Source organism: Callorhinchus milii, unplaced genomic scaffold, assembly GCF_018977255.1.
Source record: "Callorhinchus milii isolate IMCB2004 unplaced genomic scaffold, IMCB_Cmil_1.0 Scaffold15, whole genome shotgun sequence".
NCBI classification, from domain to species: domain Eukaryota; kingdom Metazoa; phylum Chordata; class Chondrichthyes; order Chimaeriformes; family Callorhinchidae; genus Callorhinchus; species Callorhinchus milii.
Window position 1 is genome coordinate 15,269,932 of NW_024704756.1, and position 14,339 is coordinate 15,284,270.

At 47.9% G+C, this 14,339-nt stretch overlaps 1 protein-coding gene across 1 annotated transcript in view; it reads right to left on the reverse strand.

Annotated features, from left to right (window-relative positions):
* Positions 1 to 14,339, reverse strand: part of LOC103178715 (glutamate receptor 3) — a 78,442-nt gene that overhangs the window by 43,727 nt on the left and 20,376 nt on the right. Inside the window, exons 3-5 of the mRNA XM_042340829.1 lie at positions 10,785 to 10,972; positions 8,709 to 8,762; positions 3,021 to 3,182 (exon numbers count right to left, since the gene is read on the reverse strand). Coding sequence (XP_042196763.1) covers positions 3,021 to 3,182; positions 8,709 to 8,762; positions 10,785 to 10,972 — 404 coding nt within the window. The remainder of the gene's footprint in view (positions 1 to 3,020; positions 3,183 to 8,708; positions 8,763 to 10,784; positions 10,973 to 14,339) is intronic.

The following is a 14,339-nucleotide window of genomic DNA, read 5'->3' on the forward strand; positions in this document are numbered from 1 at the left end:
TTGACTGATTGCTCCTCCGAGTTGGAGGAGCGCTGCAAAACATCCTCTATGTTGAATGCAGATGTGGGGAGTTAATTGAAGGCTTTTTACCAGTTAGCCTCTCTCTCTCACTTAGGCTCTGCTTGCATCTGTAATTGCAGAATCTCTCGCACGTCCCAAAATGCCTATTGCAATTTTAACCCGAGTTCAAGGATCTCTCAATTTACCGTCCCCTCATTCCTTATTTTCCTGAAATAGTTTCAACCATCCAGCCATTCCTATAAGTCAACCTTATGTTCTGTGTTTAATTATTTACGCTCATCCCTTGATGTTATCCTCCATTCATAAAGAATTCATTTCAGTGTGAGGGATGGGAAGAGGTGATGGAAGAATCTTTGGCATCGTCCGATTTTTGTCTTGGGCAATTGTTTCATTCTCTGTTACACTGGCCCACAGAAAATGTCAATCCTCCCCTCTTTCCATTTTCCTCTCTCCCTAAATTTCTCCCCCTCGCCTCTGCACCCCCCAACCATCCTGCCATGCACCCTCCCTCTCAAGCTTTCTCCCTGCGATTGTGTCTTCGTCCACCCCCCCCTCTCCTTTCTCTTCCTCGCCGTCTCCCACCCTGCCTGGGCTCCCGCTCTCCGTGCGGACTATTTTGCGATGCGGCGCAGAGTTAAGGGCAAGCTGTTGTTGTTGTTGTTGTTGTTGTTGTTGTTGTTGTTGCTGTTGTTGTTGTTCTCGTCGTTGTCAACAGACGTCCATTATACGTGAGGCACAGCGTTCAAAATCGTCTGTGCATTTATCGAGGGACACGAAAAGGGAGATTCTGTTAGACGGAACGAGAGGATTATTCCATTTCGTGGACCTCACAGTGGAGCTCTAAAGAACACGTCCCTCCATGCGTGTGCGGGTGGACCAACCAACTACTACAGCGTAGACTGGAACAGAGTTGCCGGGTGGGTGGCTGAGGACAATTTAAAGAAAAACAGCCTGACGCTGTGAGGGTAGAACAGTAGGGTGGTGGACAGATGAGATAGAATGGGCATGAATACAAGCCCAAAGCGTTTCTAATTCAATAACTACACTACGTAGATTCTCGCATGTACGAACGAGCGTTACTGCAAGAGAGTGATGAATTGCTTAATAACTGTACCGGGTTTCAAATCATTTCGCTGACAAAGAACATATTGACTGTTTTTGTGCCTTATTAATGAGCGCCTATTTGCAGGCGCCTGAGGAATTGCTGCCTTTGAGCTCTCAGCGAATCCTCCATAATTTGCGCATCGGCGACCTGTGCGACCGTCAACTTGTTCCTAAAGTCACTTCTCTTGCACGTCTCTCTCTCTCTCTCTCTCTCTGTCTCTGTCTCTTTCTGTCTCTCTCTCTCTGCTGAAACCAGATGGAAGTAAAGTGGACGCAAGTCCTTTGGTGCCGTCCTTTTTTGAAGTCGTGCCAAAATGAGCTATTTAATTTTACACCCGATTCTTTGCTCGCTTAAAAATGCATGAGTACCCACAGAGCAAGGAGTTGACACAAGATGTGTTAAATTGTTCTGTCAGACTGTCTCTGGGGCTGTTCTGTCCTGTACCATAATCAAAAATGCCGAACATATCAATTTTGTCCGGTCCAAACTCTTTTTTCTTGGCAAAAAAAATTCTCGCCTTGTTTGATAGTCGTTTATGATTTACCTCGAAGCTGCGTGTATCGGTGGACGGAGCGTGAAAGTCAGCCTGGCTCAGTCGGTAGCACTCTCGCCTCCGAGTCGGAGGGTTGTGGGTTTTCGAGCCCCCATGTCGGGAACTTTGAACTCACGCACAGTGCAGACTGACTGACACTTCAAGGCGGCGCTGGGGGGAGCGATGCATTGTTGGAGGTGCCGTCTTTCGGAAGAGGCATTAAATCGAGCTCTCTTCTGCCTGTCCGTGTGGATGTTTAAGCTCCCACGACGCTATTTGAAACGGGAGTTGCTCCCGGGTGTCCTGGCTAACAATCTCCCAGCTAAAATTGGTCACACGCTTCATGACTGTTTGTGGGATTTTGCTGTGTGCAAATTGGCCGCAGTGTTTGCTGCAACATACACAATCACTACACTTCACAGTGCATCCCGTGATGTCCTCCTGATGTGAAAGCTGCTATATCAAATGGAAGGATTATAAATAAAGCCAAGCCTCATTGCAGTCTACATCACAAAAAGTAAGCTTTATAACCCCGTCAAGATATCGACAGAGGGCATGTAAAGGGAATCATCAGTTTGTCTGAAGTAAACCATTGACTATTGTCACGCCATGTAACCCAGAACTGGGTCTGTAGGTTACAAATTTCACATTATAAGCACCTTACTTGTGCTCCAACAAAGAGCCTAATTGTGCCTATTGATTCATTTTACATGAGAAAGAACTTGCTCCTCTTTTGTTCACAGTACCTTGTGGTATTTTATGCGTGTTTATAATTTATTAAGCCTCTTTTCGATTCGAAGCTGTACGAGAAGAACGACAGCCGGGACTGCGAGCGTAAACCCCCGATGCGGGTGGGCTTGAACCCGCAGCCTTCTGTCACAGAGGCGAGAGCCCTACCGACCGAGCCAGGCTGACGCACCTGTCCACGGATTGGGCAGCGGATTCGCAGATGTTCAAGACATCTGTTGAAAATGACCCATTTGCCTTCATTTTTAAAAATTTTTGTCCCATTAAACAAAAAAGCATCGAGGCGACTTTGAAAAACAACTGGTTTCGTTCAGGAGCTACGCTTTGCCACAGCGTCAAACTTACAACCAATAACCACGACCAGAAAAAGTGTTGAACGACCGAGAGTTGTGGCAACAAGCGTGACTTATTTGTAGCCCACAGGTCCCAGGCAGCCAGAGAGAGAGAGAGAGAGAGAGAGAGAGCTTCCGATCATGCTACTTAAAGTAGGTCTTGCAAGCGTTAGTGGGACAGATTAAAATATCCTAGGTTCGCTATTTTTAAGGCCTGACCTGCTCCCGTGTGGGTTGCTTTTTTTTAGATGTTTGAACAGTTTTGGGAACGCGCAAAGGCTACCTTCAATGTGCTGGCAGCGGTTCCCGGGTATTCCCGCTGATCCAGCTTCGTCCACCTCTGCATGAACTTCTGCACCATCGGGTCCTCGTAGTTCACCAGCTGGAAACCGGTGACGTTCACCCCCGTCTCCATGAACTTGTCCAGCATCAGATCCGAGAAGCCCTGCGAAAGACGGAGAGGACAGTCAGAGACCTCCGTTCCTCCACCCCCTTCTATCAAGACAATCAGGGGGTGGGGTTCAAGACCGCAACAAGTCGGTAGTGCTGTGTCTCTCTCTCGCCTCTGAGTCGGAAGGTGGTGGGTTCAAGCCCCCACGTCGGGACGATGGAATCACATTGTCTAAGGTCACGCTCTAGGACAGCGCTGGGCTGGGTGGGTGGGGGGGTGGGTGGGTGGTGTTGCATGGCCAGAGGTGGATGGCCAGAGACGTTAAAACCGATGTCCCGTCTGCCTACTCAATTGGACGTTAAAGATCCCGCGGCGCTATTCGAAAAGAGAAGGGAGCTGGCCGACAATCCCCCCCCCACGTAAAATTGGTCATTCGATTCGTGGCCGTTCGTGGGGCGTTGCTGCGCGCGATTGGGCTCCGCCATTTGCCTCCGAATGCACAGTCGATCCATTTCACGGTACAGCCCGTGAGGCGCTTTGAGACGTCCTTCCGACGTGATGAGGCGTCGTAGCAAACGCAAAGATTATTATTACAACATTTGTAAAGCTGGCAATGAGTTGCTTTTGCGCTGGTGTAAAGTGGCCAGTAGGTGGCTACACTCCTTCCTGGGGAGTGGAACACGCCATTATATTTGATCGCCCGCATCCTTATTATTGTCATTATCCATAATAATAATAATAATAATAATCCTTCCACTTGATATAGCAGCTCGCAGGATTTGTTGTAAGGTGTGGTGACTATGTGTTTTGGCCGGCAATGTTTGCACACAGCAATGTCCCACAAACAGCCACCGACCAATTTTATCTGGCGGAATTTCAGCCGTAACATGGGGTGGGTCGGCGGGGGAGGAGGAGAAATTCCCTTCTCCTTTCGAACAGCAGGATCGCTTCAGGTAAGGGCGCAGACGGTACCTCGGTTAACGTCTCATTAAAGCATCCGTGGAAGCAGAGCCCAGTGGATAGGACGAAGCTCCTTCGACTGAGACACCAGAAGAGAGACCCGAGATGCGCTTGTGAGTGCAGATCAGGATAAATAACAGTAAATAATAGATGAAAGCCTCTGTCAAAACACTCGTTCCCCCCCACAGGATTGACGGCATGACACTTACCACATAATAACCGGCATCCAAGACAGCAGGAGTCCTAACCCTCGCAGTTAATTATTACTCCGACTCCAAGCATTTTATCGCAAAATCATTTTTTATGGCTTCCTTTTAGCATTAACTGCACAGGCTTTGCCTTCACCAGCTCCCAGCGATCGCTCCAGTTTTTCGCAGCAAAGCTGAGCAGGGGTGCCAGAAATTAAAAACTCTGATGTATCCCTCTCACATAGCCATTCCTCCCTCATCCCCTCCTCCCCTCCTCTCCTCCCCACTCAAACGTATTACAAGCTACATTGTCTGGTTATGAGGACGTCACCGAAAGGACATGAAGGGCTCCTGTAGGGTAGAGCACTCGCCTCACAAGCGAGAGGACCCGGGTTCGATTCCCGGGCGGGGCGAAACCTTAGGCAGTGCTGTGTCTCTCTCTCTAAGTTTCCTTATTCCCCATGCCTCTATTTACCTAGCGGTAAGTTGCAAACCAGTTGTTGGTCGATTGGCAGATCGTCAATGTCAAAATTTTATTCATACACACACACCCTCGTACATACACACACATACACACCCTCACACACACCCTCACACACACACGCACACATGCCTTTGATGCCAGTCACGAACTCCCAGGAATTAATTTGTAATTGATGTTGGCAAGTCCAGGGAACTGTTTTGACATGTGGCAAAGCACAAACCACTGTGTTGGTTGTGGGGCTAATTAGTTGGATTGGCGCTGTTTTGACTCAGTTCCTTATTCCAGCTGCCGCTGGTTACGTTATAGAGGAGACATTGTACCAGAGGCAAAGTGTTCCTCTTTCCGAGCGTCGGTGGGAAAAGGCCATTTGTTTTTGCACACATCACACGTGTGACTGTGTTCAGGAGGTCACGTAAGCGACACAGCTGCGGTAACGAAACATCTGCAGCTCAACAGACCGTGGATATTTTTTTACACCCACACACACATACACACATTCAGGTCAGGTTAAAAATATTCTACGTGTTCATGCCTTTACTCGACTCCTTGACTGCACAGGAACCCGTGACCCCCTCCACAAGAAATCAGACGGAGGAACAATTTGCACAGATCACAGGGATTATAAAACGCTCAACGTAAGACATATTTTCTAAGAGAGCCTGAGAGCTTTCTGTTGCTGTGTAATAGCTCGCTCGCTATCTCTGAAACCAGTGGGCTGGGCACCTGGTTAGCGGAAACTGATCCCTTTGGAGCAAAGGGAAAGAAAGAGTAGGCGATGGAACATCGAAAGAAAGCAAACAAACTGAGCACTGAGCGGAATGAAATTGGTGCTCCTTCTGTAATAATAATAGTAATAAGAATCCTTGTATTTGATATAAGGATTGTATCATTTAGAGAAGATGCCGCAAAGGGTTTCACAGGATTTACTGCAAAGCATAGTGACTCTGTGTTTGCGGACGAACACGGCAGCCAAACTTGCACACAGAGTACGTGCCCCATAAACTGCTATGGAGTCTGTGGCCATGTTTTGTTTGTTTGGGGGAATGTTGGCCAGGACACCAGGAGAGAGGAACTCCCTTCTTTTTTCGAACATTGCCGTGGGATCTTCAACATCAACATCTCATCGGAAGAACAGCGCCTCCAACAATGCAGCACAACACTGGGAGTGTCAGGCGGGATTATATTAGCTCAAATGTGGGGCTTGAATCCCAAATTTTCTGACTCCGAGCCAAGAGTGCTGACACCCTAAAACAGCTGAGACGCCTCAAACAACATTACAACAACAACAACAAGATTACATGTGTATAGCGCCTTTCACGTTGGGAGGACGTCCCAAGGCGCTGGACAGTGTACAGCATTTCAGACCCGAGCTGGGGTCGGAGTGGGGGGGGGGGAAGGGAGGGGAGGGGAAGAGGGGATGGCTGATGCCATGATCGAAGAGGAGGGTCTTCCGGCGGGACTTGAAGGAGGCTAAGGAGGGGGCGAGGCCGAGTGACTGGGGGATGGAATTCCAGAGATTGGGGGCAGAGTGGCTGAAGGCTCTCCCGCCGATGGTGGGGCGGGCGGGTCGGGGGATGTCGAGCAGCCAGAGCCGGCTGAGCGGAGGGAGCGGGCGGGTTGGTAGGGGGTTAGGAGGTTGCAGAGGTAGGGTGGGGCGAGACCATGGCTATTAAGATCCTTAAGGGAAGTCCCAACTCTGATGCCAAAAAGCTACCAAGCTTGTTTTGTTTTCCAAGTCTTAACAAGTCTGTTTGGTGTTTAAATAATATTAATAATAATAATAATAATAACCTTTGCATTTGATATAGTGCTTTTCACGTCTTCTAGACGTCTCAAAGTGCTTCACAGAATATACTGTAAAGTGAATTGACGTAAAGCCTTGACTTTACGGAGAAGTCCACGGCATCGATTTGAGGGGTTTGAAAATTAAATCAATATCTCCTAACAAAAAAAAACAACAGTTGCATTTGCTGCTCAAATTACTATTCCGAGCGAAAGAATATAGAATCAGCTAAAACCCCAAATAAAAGACGCTGCATAAAAGAGGAACGGAGGCGGGCAGTGGGAAAGCGGAGTGATTAGAAAAGGTAATGGATGCAGTGATTGCAAGGAAGCACAGAGAGAGACAAAAGCTGAACCTCATCAAAGGAGGAAGTGCAGGACGAGTCAAAGACAGACTGAGAAGCGAAGCGGGAGAAAATGATGAGCTTCTGACGGTGCATTATATTCTCTGATCAAAGGTTTCCCTCTACACATATTAGAGAGAACACAGGAGCATTTTTTTTTCCCTCCTTCTGTGCGTGCAGCAGAAATACTACATTGGTGGTGGGTGACGATGAGGTGGGAGGGTTCATAAAGCATCAAGCAAAATATATAAGAAGAAGAACATAAGAACATAAGAAATAGGAGCAGGAGTTGGCCATTCGGCCCCTCGAGCCATTTATTAAGATCATGACTGATCTTCTAACCTAATTCCATTTACCTGCCCTATCCCCATATCCCTTAATCCCTTTAGTTTTTAAAAATAATAATATAATCATTAAGCAAAATAGGCTGGAAGCTGAGCTCTGCAGGAAAAATAACAATAATAATAATAATAATAATAGTCCTTGCATTTGATATAGTGCATTATCACATCGTTGAGACGTCTCAAAGTGCTTCGCAGGACATACTGTTAAGTGTAGTGGCTGTGTATTTTGCGGGCAGAAAAAGAATCCACAAAATAAACCCCGAGACTATTCATCCAAAATAATAGTAATAGTAATAATAATTTGGCTGCGGAAATCAACGTTTGCCCCCATGGCTCAGGGAGCAAAGACGCTGCCCTCTGCGGCTGGGTTGGGCTGGGCTGGGGCACATGAAGCAAAGACAATCCTCGGCTCTGCCCCGGCCTGTGCTGAGTTACGTTCTCCGCTGGGTGGTGTTAGCAGGATCAGCTCCCTGGGAAAAGCCTGTGAAAACTTGGGCTGTGTTGTCCTTTATCCCCATCGCTGCTGGAAAGTCCTGATGGTCCCTCCTCACCACCACCATCCCCCCACCACAGTCACGGAGCTTTGCCAACATCGCGAGCACCTGCGGCTCCGAGCCCAGCACGAGACAGCCCACACGGCCAAACATATGGCGGGGAATGTAGGGACTTTGTGCTATCACAACGGTTTGTGTTGGCACTCCAGTGATATCGAAACAGAGAGCAGTTCTGTAGCGCTGGGTTAATGCAGAGCCTATAGCACCATCTCACTGCAAAATTCCACTTCAAAAGTGTCATTAGAAGCAGAACTCTGCAAATTACCTTCCTCAGCGTCAGACCCCACCACCGTGAAGCGCTCCAAGACGCTATCCTGCCTGAAGGCCGTTAATATAAGCGCCAGTTGCTGTTGCAAAAAGTGTCGAAACGCTTTGTGAATGAATTCTTCACATTATTTGCTGTATTCCCCCGTAACTATGAGGCGCTGTTTACGGCTGTTACAAGAGCAGGTGTTTACACTAATGAAGCGCCTTTCACGTTTGGAGAACGTCTTTACAAAGGCTGAGATGGAGACGGAGCTGGGAGGGAGCTGCGGGGGGTGGGGGGGAGGGGGGCAGTGTCAGTTTATTAGTGTAATGTTCCCATGAAGCAGTCTATCCTAATCCCAATTCCCTGCTCATTCCCCCACGCCCTCCAACGCCTCCCGGTGTGCTTATCCAATTCCCTTTGTAATTGTTCCCAAAGGTTCCAACATCCACCCCGGCAACTCATTTCCATCTTCTGATGTCCCTCTGGGAGAAAATAAATCCTTTGAGCGCTCCTACTTATTATCTTAAACAACTTACAAGAAATGCGTTCCCGAACAGTGTGGATTTCGACTCCCCGCATTTCACAACAAAGATTCGTGCGAAGTCTGTAACTCTGTCTCACCGGGTCCAAGTAACCTGTACCGACCGCTCAGTTAACCGTGAAGTGACACTCACCAGAGTAGCGAGCATGTAGTGGTAGCCTCGGATGTTTTTACCAACATTGACGGCCTGCGGCACAAGAGAAAAGAAAGCTGTGTGAAAACGTGGTTGGGAAACGGCGTAGGTTTTAAAACCAGAACAGGTTTGGCCTTCCTTAGACTCCAATGGGGGGGTGGAGGGGAGGAGGCGGGGATGGATGGACAGGGAGAAATTCCACCTGGGGTCTTAGTCGTAATAATAATTCTTATTATTCTTATGTTTCATGCAGCACCTTTCAACTCCAAACATCTCAAAGCCTTTCGCAGGGAATTCACACTGAACGCACTGTTTGTGTATTCCGTAGGAAAACACCAGAGTCAAATTTATACGCAGCAGCACAAAGTGACAGAGTCATTTTATCTCAAGGATTGTTGGCCAGAACACCGGGAGAGAAACTCCCTTCTCTTTTTCCAGGGGGTGGGTGGGTGGGGGGGGGGGGGGTGGGCCTGGTGTAAAGTGCCTCACGTTACAGCTGATAATGCCCACCCCCCCCCCCCCCCCCCACCGGTCTTGAGGCCTTGTTTGCTCTGGCCATTGCAAAATGTGTTCTTTTGTTTGAAATCCGGCAGGCTCCTCTTTCCCGGCTGTTCGGTTTTCCATTCGCTGGAGAGCTGACTGTCCTGTCAGCTCTTTTTAAATCAATACAGAGCCCGGCAGCAGCGGAGGAGGTTGCTAAATCACCCTCCGGTGTTGCGAGCAGACAGCGTAACTCATTGCTCTCCCCAGTGCATAAATGGCGCTGCTCACTGCAAATGTTCACTACGACAACAGCAGAGCAGAGAGGTCGACTGCTGTGCGGATACGCCAAGCTATGTGGTTTTAGCTGGTTACGCTCCAGCTGTTATCCCCCAATGCACACTGTGGGGTCCCTCAAGCATAAGTTCTAGCCAACCTGAGCCTAATATTCTTTGGGTTTTGGGATAAACAGAGCATGTGCTTCCATGGAGTGAACGTACATTGCACTCCTGATGCACGGAAATTTCTGCGTGTACACAGAGAGAGCTTGTGATACAAAGCGTTAACAAATTACATTTACACAGCGCCTTGCACATCGGGAGGACCTCCCAAGGCGCTGGACAGTCAGGGATTTGGCCCCGAGCTAGGGGTTGGGATCAGGAGGGGTGGAGGGCAGGGAGGGTAGGGGGTAGGAGGGCGATCGAAAGCACGGTCGAAGTGGAGGATCTCAAGAGGGGGCTTGAAGGCGGCGAGGGAGGGAGAGAGGGAGGGAGGGAGGGAGCGAGGCGAAGGGACTGCGGGATGGAGTTCCAAAGGGTGGGAGCAGATACGTAAGCAACGAAGGATCGTTTCATTACTGCTTCAATAGGGAGACAGGGGGTGAAATTTGCGACGTTTGCTAATTAATGCCGGCATTACACTGGTAGAACACCACAAATTCTACCTCGTCATGTGCTGCGGGATGTGCTACGTGTAAATCTCGCGGTCTCTTAATTGGAAGCTTTGGAAAAATCCTTTGGTAATCTTATCCAGGGCTAGCAAAGCGTAGGTCTAACAGGATGTATCCACACTCTGCTGAACATATTCTAATTTCACACTCATGCAGGTTTCATCAGAGCACTCGTTTATCCTGCATCTTTTTTTGTGTGTGTAGCTGCAGGGAAATGTGACTGCAAAAAAGAAAAAAAAAGGTGCTACTGCATCGAGCCAATGTTCTGAGCTGAGCTTCAAACACACATTAAATTCAGCTCACAGTCTTACTCAAACAGCACCTCCTCTCCCACTCCCTCCTCTCCCCCTCCACACGCGCGCGCACACACACACACTCACGCACACTTCCCTACACTGAAGCTGTTAAAGTGATCCTTTTATACAGTGGGTGTTCAAAATTGGCTCAAAGGGAGCAGGATTCCAGCAGTGTGGCTGAAAAAAAATGACTTGGGTGAGGAGGTGAGGTTGGATAAGGCTTTGCATTGGGAATGGAAGAGCTTAGTATTGCGTCGCGAAGTGCTCTCCATAGCCCTTCCGGCAGTGGACACAAAGCACTGTTACGTCTGAAAGCGCGAGGTGCCAGGAGCTACGGGAAAGGTGAGATACCTGGTCCATGATGGTGTTGAGTCGCCCCAGTTCGCAGTCGATCAGGAATCTTCTCTCCTGCCTCTTGTCCATCTCCTCGAAGATCCGTCGGTATTCAATCACATCAGTGATGCTCCCCACGGACTTGGCTGTCACCTGCCAGTTATTCTGGACGGCAGCTTCCATAATCACCTGAAGGATGGAGTAACCTGGAGAGGAACAAGAGCCACATGTTTTTGGTAGCGTAGTGGTTAGCACACTCGCCTCGCAAACAAGAGGACACACGTTCGATTGCCGGGCAGGGCGAAAGCTTAGGCTAGTTCCATTACACAACATGCCTCTAGTAGCAGTAAGTAGGAACCCGGTTATCAGTCGATCGCTTTCAGAGGATAATAAATACCTTCAAGAAAAAATAATAATAATCATAATAATCTGGTCACTTCAATCCACGACTGTTTGTGGGACGCTGCTGTGCGCAATTGGCTGCCGCGTTTCGCCCGCAAAATACAGTCAAAATACTCTACAGTATGTTCTGTGAAGCGCTTTGAGACGTCTCAATGACGTGATAAGGCGCTATATCAAATGCAAGAATTATTATTATTATTATCCTGTGAAACGTTTCAAGTCGTCTTCCCGACCTGAAAGGCCCTGTAGCAAACGGACGGATTCCTTTTATTTCTTGTTTAATTTGGATCAGGATCAGCACAAAAATAAGGACAGTAAGCACAAAGTTAAAAACAAAATGATTCAGTGAATTACCCTATATTTGAGTGCAGAAAATGGCTTAAACTTAAACAGCTTCTGAGGTTCAGTGTCACAACACAGCACGTAGAAAGGAAATGTAGGAAGCATTGCACTGGTAACTGATCTACTTAATTAAACTGAAACATACGTTGCCTTCAGCCTGCTGTAATCTAACGTGAGATGGGAGACTTGAAAAGAACGAAGCAATGAAGTGAAATCTATTAAAAAGAGGGATATAAAGATTTACATCTCCCCGCTCAGATGCCTTCGTATAAATTCGTATTGTGGGCTTAGCTGTGTTTTTCCTCCTGTCGGTTGCGGCTGAATCAGAATACGTGACTAAATGCCAGGGCCCTTAAAGGATAGCTTGAGAAATTCCAACCCAGCTAGCAGTAATGGCCAATGTGCCAGGAATGAAACAGCTCTCTTGTAAGTAATCGCCTTGGAGTACTGCTTAAATACGTGCCCGGAGCACCAGGCCAACGGAACGACAACGCCAGCTGGAGGGGAGAAGGGACAGACGGTGGGAACGAGAACTCGGGAGAGGGGAGTGGTGGAAGCTATCTATCTGATTTTTTATATATGTCAAAAAAAGGCTCGTTTCTCCTGTCTTGCAATCCCCACCACCCCACTCCCCACACACCCCCAAGAAATAAAACACAAGTGAAAGGCAAGCAGAAACTTGTGTTTGATGCCGTGCCTTATCATCTCGTCAAGACGTCTCAAAGAGCTTCACAGGATACACTGTACAACGGATCGACTGCGTATTTTGTGGGCAAAACCCGGCAGCCAGTTTGCGCACAAGCAACGTCCCACCGACAGCCATGGAACGAGCGACCCATTTTTACTTGGGGGATTGTTGGCCAGGACACCAAATGGGAGGTACACCCTTCTCTTTTCGGATAGCGTCTTGGGATCTTTAACGTCCATCCGAACAGGCAGACGGGACCTCGGGTTAAACTCTCACCCGAAGGACGGAGGTCACAAAGGTGAAAAGCGGGTGAACCAAAGGCCGAGTGCGTACGTGTGTAAGCGACAGAACTAAAGGCTGCCCTAAACCTGACATTGTATTCTGCGGCTTGTGTCTGGCAGTATCCGGAGCGAGAGGACATCGAAGGTCATATCGATTCTGCCATGTCAATATAAACTGAAGTGATACAAGAGTGAGTGAGAGAGAGAGAGAGAGAGAGAGATTCACGGCCAGGGGGAATAAAATCTGACACCGACTGCAAACTTATCTAGCGTATCCGAGCAGTGCTTGTGTTCAGGAGTGACACACATCAAAGTAGCTCGCGCCATTGAAGTCAAGTTGAGTGAGTGGCACTCCTAATGAGTGATGCTCTCTGTCCTCGACCCATTGAGAGAGGAGCTTTCTTCCCCACCCCAAAAGTCAAAAGGATTGAGATGACAGATGATATAACTGACAGGACCTGCACATAGAGTGGGAAGGTTTTTGGCAGGGACTGAGTGTAAAGAAAGAGTAAAATGTTCAATTTCCCGGTACTGTCGTCTTTAATCTTGATGGTACTGTATATATTATGTGTATATTCTTTTCCTCGTCTCCTTCAAGATCCTTCTTCCTTGAACACCACCCCCCCCCCACCACACTTTCAGGTATCCACATCCCTTATATAAATATAAATTTGTATTGTATGTGTATTACATACTGGATCTATTTAGTTGGCCTACAAATACACAGTCACTACACTTTACAGTGTGAAGCTCTTTGAGACATCCTCCCAACATGAAAAGCACTATATCAAATGAAAGAATTATTATTACTGCTGTTATATAGGTATATAGGTGAGTATACAAGCGCTCTGAGATGGACATTCAATGAGAGAAATGCTGCAGGGGATGTCTGCGATCAGGAGGTGCGTGCTATTTATTTGCATAAATAAATAAAGGTCTGGGTGTCTTCTCTCTCTCCCCCTCTCCCTCTTGTTCCTTCTCATTATATATGTATGTTTCAGAGGGTATTAAGGTACTCCAACCTCTTCAATTATCGCGATCATTTGCTCTTTTTGGCTTGGTCTCGCTAGGCCTCTCAGTTCTGGGTGAGAAGGTTGGGGGGGGGAGGGGATGGGGTTCAAGTCCCACATTAGCACTTTGAGCCGTGGCTGCTGTCTCAATTGGAATTCTCAAGAATGATGTCAATAGATATTTGTTAGTAAAGGGTATCAAGGAATATGGAGAAAAAGACGAGTTGAGGTACAGATCAGCCATGATCTAATAGAATGGTGGATCAGGCTCGAGGGGCCGAATGGCCTATTCATGTTCCTATGTTCCTTTGAGCTCATGGTCTAGGCTGACGACCTGGTGGGAGGGCTGACATCGTCGCGAAGCGCCGTCCTTCGGATGAGAGCTTTAAATTGAGATCTGTCTGGCCTTTTGAGTGGACGTCAAAGATCCCTGAGCACTGTTCAAAATAAAGAGGAGGCAATTTCTCCCCGTGTCCTGGCCAACATTCGTCAGATGAATTGATTGTTCACCTGATGTCCAGTAGGAGGACACTGTTAATGCAAATAGCTACTGATCTGCCCACAAAGAAATCAGTGCACTTGACAGTAATTACTTGTGAAGCGCTTTTAGATGTTTTGATGCGTTAAGGCTTTATAAAGGTGCAAGCTCTTTCTCCTTTTCTCTAGGCTTTGTGCTATCCATTTTGCTTGAGGGATGGAAAGCGAAATGAAGCACAACATGTTTGACTAGGTCAATGCCCTGTTGACCAGACTGCCCATCTCTTCCCTACACCAGCTGCAGACTGTGCAGAATCCTGCTCCCCGTGTCCTCTCTCGCACTAGGCTCCGCGAGCCTATCACCCGTATCCTC